At 34.9% G+C, this 8,931-nt stretch overlaps 1 protein-coding gene across 1 annotated transcript in view; it reads left to right on the top strand.

Annotated features, from left to right (window-relative positions):
• Positions 1–8,931, top strand: part of LOC117119925 (uncharacterized protein C20orf194-like) — a gene marked incomplete at its 5' end in the record, with an annotated part of 127,503 nt that overhangs the window by 6,019 nt on the left and 112,553 nt on the right. The window contains 1 exon segment of the mRNA XM_033264906.1: positions 8,059–8,223. Coding sequence (XP_033120797.1) covers positions 8,059–8,223 — 165 coding nt within the window.

Here is an 8,931-nt window from a genome sequence, read left to right as displayed (position 1 = left end):
AGACAGTTTCTATACGGTGCCTATTTGAACATAATAAAAGTCTAGAAAATCCAGGTAGGGGAAATATGTGGAAATGCGTTTTATTCAAAATGGCCGACAAAATAGATTTTAAAAAAAATGAGAAAAAAATCGTAATGTCATCATAATATGTCATATTTATGGATAAACCTGTAATTTTTTAGATCACCACTAAGGTTTTTAATATTAGCAACCAATGCATGTATTACTCTATAGAATAATGCTAATATCTTATAAAAGCGGTCGCCATCTTGGATTTTAAAATGGCCACCATATAAAACATATATTTATCTATATCTCCGCTTCTAAACCACTTCAACTTATAATTCTAATATCAAAAAATATGTTTTGATGTTCAAGAAATAATATACAATTTTTTACAGCGTCAGATTGTCGTAAATAGGTTATTTAGGGTCATTTAAGCTCATTCAAGGTCATTATCAGGTAAAATATTTATGGAATCTTAATAAACACGGAGGTCTACAGTAACTTTCGTGTTTTACATCAGAACCTCTTAGAATTCAGTTTTTTGATGGGAACTACAATATTTCATTCAAGGTCATTTTGGTGGCCAAGGCCATGACCTTAACTGACCTATATATTATCCTAATGACCATCTGACTATGTCACAAATGGTATATTTTCTTGACCATAAAAACATAGTTTTAAACATCAGAATTCTAATTTAAAGTGATTCTAAAAGCTAAGATATTAATAAAATAGTTTTTGCATGACAGCCATTTTGAAATTAAAGATAGCTGCCAAAATTACCTTGAATAAATAAATGTAGTTTCTTGTAAAAAAAAATGAATTTCGAGAGCTTTAGTATGATTCAGATGTAAAACATGACAGGTAATTATTAGCATTCCATACAATATTTGACCTTGAATGACCTTAAATGAACAATCTGCTCAGATTATTCATTTAATGAGCTTAAATTATAATTACCTTAAATGAACAATCTTACTAGGTCAAAAATGGCATGCTAGTATTCCTTAACCATTTAGACACTGGAATTATAATTCCAAGTTAGAAGAGGAAATAATGCCATGAAGATACATAGGTTTTATAAGGTGGCCATTTTTAAATCTGGCTGCCATAATGACCTCCGATAAAATGGTTTCTATCAAAAATTGAATGCTATGACCATAAGGAGCATGTGAAAAGTTGGTGCTTTTGTCCACAAACGTCCATATGGCACTATAGCTGCCTGGCGTATTATGCATACATCACAAAATAGGTTGTCGTATTTGTGGCAGCCATCTTGAAATTAATGATACCCACATCAAATAAGTGTACCTGTATGCATCAGAACAATTTTAGGATTTGTAAATATATTTTAGAAAAAAAAATGCTGAAATATGTTGAAAAGATCCAAGTTTTTTTCAATTTTTGGTTAAAACTAGCCATTTTTGGCGGCCATTTTGAAAAAAACACACTTCCCCTATGTGGATTTTTCCAGACTTTTTTGTATGTTCCTACAGAGACTTTAAGAAAATACACTGTGCAAACAGAAATTCTGTTTTTTTCTTGTACTACATTACATTGTTTACAGTGTCACACATTGATTCCTGTGGTTTGACCAAGGAGGGTTTGACCAAGGCAATAGACCTTTCCGGGCTGTCAATCAAACTTCCAAGTAACCAATCAGAACAAGGCATATACGCGCTGTTTACAAACACGTTTTCCACACAAACACACACGAGTTACGAGTTTGTGCAGTGCGAGAAGCGACGTCGATGATATGACTATGCAGTAGGAAACCTTTACCATGAAGCAAAAAAAGAGAAAAAAAAATTGCCTAGGCCTACTGTCAATGGAATATGGCTTGTGGAAGACGGCATGTCCTATATTTCAACAGGGTAAACAAGCATACAGCTCAACGGTAGGATTTCATTTATTTAAGTTAAGTGAGGCCAACAAAAATAATCGGGTCGCGTCGGGGTTGGCCTAGCCATAGGCCTATTCCGATGTTGATCTTCTCCAATGCCTAGGCCTACATTTTAAGATATTCGACCTCAGCAGCTGCATTCCGCGATGGATCGCGCCTGATCTCAGGACATAGGGCCTGGTATTAATTTTTCTAATAAATTGTGATCTATAAATAGATTGAGGAAAATATTCAACAGTAAATGACAATGCAGGCCTTACCTAGGCAGCTTATAAATTAGGCCAATGTAGGCCCTAAAATGTGTTTAAATCCTTAGCCTAGCTGCCTCTAAAACTAATATGCATGAGATTTTTGTGTTTCGTACAAATCATTAATAAATACAATATATACTTTTTTTCATAGCATTTTGTTATTGGAAACTATTGAATATCCTGACCCAGTAAATGCAGATGAAACAGTACCAAGTGTGCGTAGACGTCCCCTACCAGAAATAGAGAAACCAAAACAAAATATCACAGAATGTAAGTTAGGATAGTCATGAGTAGATTTTTCATATGATTGAAAAACGGTAACTGTAGGCCTACAGGATTTGGTATACAGGAGTTGGTGCTGAAGTTTGTTACCACTTGTAATGTAAACTTGAATATTATTCAGAAAAGTAAATGAAGAGAATAATGTTGGCAGCATGTGCAATATAAAAAAAAAACAATTGTAAAAATAAAGAATAACAATTTTAATAGATGCATAACATTGAGAACATTATTACAACTATTACTAAATTAATTATATAGCAATATATTTAAAATATAAAATTATATTACTTGTTTATCAATCTTTAGTTTTTATTTATAATGCTGTATGTATTATTAAAAGATTGCTGATACATTAAAGGTAAATAAATCCTTTTATCCTCTGTTTGAAAAACCTTTTCACAAGATATGAAATATTTTTGATGCTATGGCCTTTGCAAATACAAAAAGGTCTACACAAGATGTGTATACTGTATGTATAATTCCTTATGTACATTCAGGGCCGCCAAGAGGGGAAACTGTAACAGGCACAAGGGTCGGTGTGGGCCTCCAGTTACGAGCGTGAAGCGTGAGAAAGATAGCGCAAAGGCGCAAACAATTTTTTTGATGGCGCCCTGTCAATCTGGAGGAGCCCATTATTAGGGGCCCCATAACATTATTGAGGGCCCATGATAGTAATTATTTTTGAAAAATATATGGGGAAAAAATGCTACCTGCAATTTTTATAGGTCCTGGTAAACTAGGGCCCTGGGGATCTTTTCCTCCTCTCTTGGTGGCCCTGTGTAGATTCAAGCTATTTGTGTTGAATTTAAATAAAAGATATGTTAGATGTATGCCGTTGTAAATTAAATCTGATCATTATGTTTCAATTACAGTATAAAGAAGCTTCTGTGTGTGTGGTTTTTTTTTGTCATTATTTAATTTGTTTTAAATATTATTATCTTTACTGAACATATTTATATACAAAGCCATGTTGATTGGTGGATGGATGGATGGATTGGGTTAGTTAGTCCCTTTATATTTTAGTCTCAGATCAATGTACAGTAAATATGGCTCGATAGCAGTACAGTAGATAACTTTAGAAAAGAAATAATACTGTACACTACATGAAATGCACTGGTTCAATGCCTTTTTGTTTTGATTGTAATTCTGCTACATAACGTTTGTCAACCACCGCGTGCTGAATGGTACAACAATGTTACAATTTTAATGCAGCATACTCAGTTTACAAAAAAAAAACAAAAACATAGATTTATATAATTAATATGACTGGTTCTTCTGATTGTGTACATTATAGAGAGAATGATCCGCTAAAATTTCAGAATAAATACTTGTGAAATTAATTTATGCTATAAAAACTCAAGTTTTCTTGAAGTTGTAATAATTATGTTACTTGAATTTGACTTTAGAAAGGCATTTGTCATCTGCGCATGCGTAAACCTTGCGTATCGCACGATATTTTCTCCACTTCTGTTTTTGTTTATAAAACGTGGTGCGTGATGAGTGCATGCTTCGCACAATGGGCTGTGAGTAGTCATGACTTAGGCCTAGAATTACCAATATAGTAAGCTTAATACGACTGTTATAATAGTCACCATAATAATAGAATGATTGTTTAAAATAGATAAATATACTCAATAAGTATTTAATTTTCTTAGATTTTATTAAACTAAACAGATGTTGAAATTTTAACGTAGCGCAACCGTCTAGCATGAAATGGGGATTTCCCCAGAGCAGGAATACGTTTTTTCATTGCGGTAGCCTGAAGTTTACACGCATTTCCAGTTGTTTGTCATCTGTAACATTTGTAAATAATGTCAGTGTTTCAAAATAATTAAAAAATTAAAATTATTGGAACAGTTTGGGGCTTAAAAAATAGGTGCGGTTTTTACACAGCTAGGTGACAAAAAAAATGGTGATATTTGCGTCCTAATTAGGGGTGCGGCTTATACGCAGGTGCAGCTTATACACCGTAATATAAGGGACCTTTTTGGCATTTTATCGTGCGATACCATAGCTCGGCGAGTTTGCTGAGGGTGTAAGTATGTGATGAAAGTCCATCGTCCTCCTAAAGCAGTGGTGAGGACATTTGCACCAGGGATCGAAGAAAGTCACGGCTATGGTGGGATCATTGGCCGTCGGATTTTTTCAAAGCGTACCCATTAATATGATAATGATGATGAATTAAGACAGGGTCCCCTTGGCAAATGAAGCGAAATCGAGGATGTGGAATGTGGAAGGACAACAATGTACAGCATGAGCAGAACATAAAAAAGATACTAAAAACACCTTTTCTGTACTTTCCATGCTTTTCAAAAAAAAAAAAAAAAAAAAAAAAAATAGATCAATTCTGTAACTTTGGTGTGACCAGAACCAGAACATTTTTTTTTAGCCTAATGGCTGACTGTTTATATTTGTACTCAAAAGTGATTACTAGTCTTGAAGTCCAGACATCTCATGTCGTCCAACTACACTTATCAACTAATGGTTGTGCACCCAAAATCTTGGTATATGTCTGGTATTTATAGACTAGACCATGTGCGAATTTATATTGTAAACAGACCACGTGCAGCAGGTTCAGGCTGCTGACGGCTTACAGGTACGATATTGTGGGAAAATATGTAGGTCTGCTGTAGGCCTAATGTGTAAACATACAACATATCTGGCTAACATTTAACTATTAAGAATTAATTTTCAATCTTTACTGCAGAAAATAACAAATTTTATATTGAGTAGGCCTACATTTTTTATAAGTACTGTGAAAGCATTACGCATTACATGGTGAAGGAGCCTATTCTAAAAGTGCTTGTCCACGGACAAGTGGTCCCTACAATTCTTGTTGTCTGACCGTAAAAAACACTTGTCCCAGGCGTGGGGCAAGTGGGTTCTCCCATGCCTGTGTTTCTATAGTATTGTACTCCTCTCCTGTATTCTATTTTATTGTTATTGATTGAATTTATGATGTAACTATTACCAGGAAAAAAAAAATGCTTGTGGTACACCATGTATGTACTCTAGTTCTAAAAGAAAATTAGGTGCAGCCCTCAGTGTTAAATCAAAAATATACTTTGACCCTTCGTCCTATTTTTATGCCCATCCCTGCAGTACACTTCTTTTAGAACACCAAACATGAATGAAATGCGAGGAAAAGAGTTACAATTTATTACAATAGCAACAATATAAAATGAACGTTATTCTACAATATTCATTGGATGTTGCCTGTTTGATTTTTCAAAATAAAATTACCTGTACATTTTATCTAATTACCATTACATTGTATCTAATTGTAATACAAATCTAATTATAAATTATATTTTCTAAACCAGTTAAGCCTATATTTATTAATAATTCTGTCTTTTTATTATTAGCAATTATTAGCACTTTCACAATTGGTTTCACTGGTTTCACAAGTGCATTAAATAAACAAAAAAATGAAAGAAAAGTAAATCAAAATGAAAAGAAGTAATTTAATTTGGATCAGGCAAGAAAACATAACTTTGCAGTGCAAATGATAAAACATATGACAGCCTGGGTTTTGATGAAGTTTTTAAGGGCTGAAAAATCATTACACTTTATTATAAATTACATCTAATCTTATTTTGATTGAGAAGGAGACAAGAAGGCAGCGCAGTGGAGTAAAAACAATGAGCTATAGAGTCAACCTCTCACTCTTTCATCTCTGCCCATTTTCAGCTTCCTTAGAAAATTCACTGGTCTTCATTTTCTGACTTTAACCTGAAATAGATAAAAAAAAAAAAAGCAGTTTTAGCCGTAGGTGATTTATATAAGCTAAAAACCAGGGACCATTGAAATTACATTTCTTTGTTGTTGGCTGCAGTGTCTACCAAAATCTAATTTTTACATCTAGCCCTATCCAAGCTAGGCCTTACCTAGCGATCACAACGATCGCAACGCAAGTTTGTGTCTGTTCATGAAAACGAAAAATCCATATACGAACACGAGTATTACAACAGCTGCTAGGCTTTAGGCCTAGGTAGGTCTGTTCTCCAGGTTTACCGACGATCACTGGATTTCGCGCGAGTCCGACACAAAAATATCAGTTCAGTAATGGACGAATATCTCTGATAGCCACAATTGCTTGCTCAAGAGACCTAGGGCATTTGTAAGTTAAATGTCAATCTTTTAACTTGACTTGAAACCGGAATGACAAGCAATTGTGGCTTGTTATAATATATAGTCTAGAAAAGTAAGTAATTTGGCACAATGCCAGTACACATACTTACCAAAAAATGACTTATAATTGCTTGTTTAGTTAAATCTCATTGGTAGCGGCAGTTTGGCATAGCGGTTGAGGTTGATACTTTCAATCGTAAGGTCCGGGTTTCGAGTCTCCGCTGTGCAGATTCACTTGTGTCCTTAGCCAAGGCATTTTAGCTACATTGCTTCAGTCCACCCAGCTGTGTCAATGGTTACCAGCAAACTGCTGAGGACTAACCTGCGACAGACTAGCTCATCCAGGGTGAGTACAACTCTCATCCGCTAGTTAAATCTCACTATGAAGTTTGACAGGAAACGCATCTAAAACATGTAAAGTACTTTTAAACCAGTCGTTGCGTATTAAATTGCTGTATATTTGTAAAAAAACACAAGAGTTTTTAAAGAAAACGACTAGTTTGAAGTCTAAGAGAAATTTTCTGACGTTGGTGGTGATACTTTCATCCTTGTCGCTTGACTGTCGGTACCGCACGTTTATGATCAACAACTAGGATACAGCAAGGGCTATTAGACAAGAACAATAGCGAACAATAGGTACCTAATAGGATTAGCACGCCTTAGTAGTTCAAGATCATTCCATGTCGTTTCACTGTTCCCTGGTATTAATTTGTGTTGACAGCACTTGCCATTTTCTTAATTTCTTGATAACATTAGTCTTTATTTATCAAAAAAACTGTTAGATAAGTATATACAAAGACAATTACTTAGCCATTATAGTTGTATTAACCAGTAAGCTACAAGTTTTGTGGCACTCTTACTGAAATCAATATGTAAGGGATATAGTAATACCAAGCATCTTAAAAAAATCTCCTAGTGTACTTTTGTCATTAATATTGTGTTTTCTTTTATCTTATATCATAGATGATTCCAATACTGTAAAAACTTGAATAGAAGCTCAGTGGGATTAATCTCCAGAGTAAGCCCATCTTGAATTGGAGCCCCCTCTTTAGTTTGCAAAAATAGCATCGAAAAGAATTAAGCCCTGGGCTTCTTGGAGATAGTACAGTAAATGCACTGTACATAAATTTCAAAGAAACAGAATAAAAACATGCTTGGTTTATACAGTACTGTAGTTTAGGTGATTTAATGGCAGTTAATACACTCCATGATACAGACTGAAGTTACAGTTGCCTTATTTATTGTTTTATAGTAGTAATTACCATAATTTACAGCATTCAGTTTGAAAAGAATCCCCCTCTTTCCTTTGCAAAAGTAGTCACGAAAAGAAGTCCATCTCGAAAAGAATCTTATCTAAAGGTGGTAAACAAAAGAAACATAGGGCTTCCGTTCAAGGTTTACGGTATAGTTTGTGCATTAAATATTCCAAACGTATCCTAATATGTTATTTTGAAATAACTTGTGCTTGTTCTGACTTGATTTCAGTGGTGGATTTTTTACAATGAAGTATGAGGTCGTTGACATGAGTCTAGTAATGACCAGTATCTACAGCCTCATTGACCCTGTCTCACTCGAGGAAATGGTTACAGAAAAGCTCCCACTATTTGAGCGTCAATGCCAGTCTATCATTACATACATTGACATGGTTTTGTATGTATAAAAAATATTTGTATTTAAATCTCAATAAATTGTACTTGTTCATGTGTACATGTACAATGCACATGCAGTGGAATTCTCTTTAATCCCTTAGAACAGCCAAAACAAACTCTACATATTTAAATCAAACTATTGACTTGTTTATTGTGCTGACAGAGGAAATGAAAAACCTTAGGGATTTGCTCTTCTTTGTCACTAATTGGTGACTACTCTGCTTCAGAGTAAACAATTGTTGGCCGGATGATTTCTTTCCCCATCAATCAACATTGCCTTCTTAATGATAAGGTCATAGATCATTTCTACTAAAGTCTGGTCAATTCCTATGATGTGGGAAGCACACTTCACTAACTGCACTATTGAGGTTCTTTTTTTCTCTCTCATGGTGTACCCATACCAGATAGAGAGCTTTAAAATGCTCTCTGTGGCTGACCTAACAGGCTGGACCTTGAGGACCCACACCAGCTGAAGTGTAGCACAATCCGTGCAAGCCCGTAGCCAGGGGGGTTCGTTGGGTTCGAATGAACCCCCCTTTTCTTGAAGTGCCCTTTCAACAAAGGCTGGCTAGCCTACACTTTAGGCCTAGCCTAGAGCCTATCATCATTAATAGTCCTATTTTAATACCTGATTGTTAGGCCTTCTATAGTAACATAAAAAATTCAGGCCCCGAAACCTTGACTCAGAAATACCGGGATGGTGTCCATA

Source organism: Anneissia japonica, unplaced genomic scaffold (genome assembly GCF_011630105.1).
Source record: "Anneissia japonica isolate Jap-2015-1 unplaced genomic scaffold, ASM1163010v1 scaffold87_len186233_cov173, whole genome shotgun sequence".
NCBI classification, from domain to species: domain Eukaryota; kingdom Metazoa; phylum Echinodermata; class Crinoidea; order Comatulida; family Comatulidae; genus Anneissia; species Anneissia japonica.
Note: the sequence above shows the minus strand (reverse complement) of the source record. Positions and strands in the feature narration are given on the sequence as shown.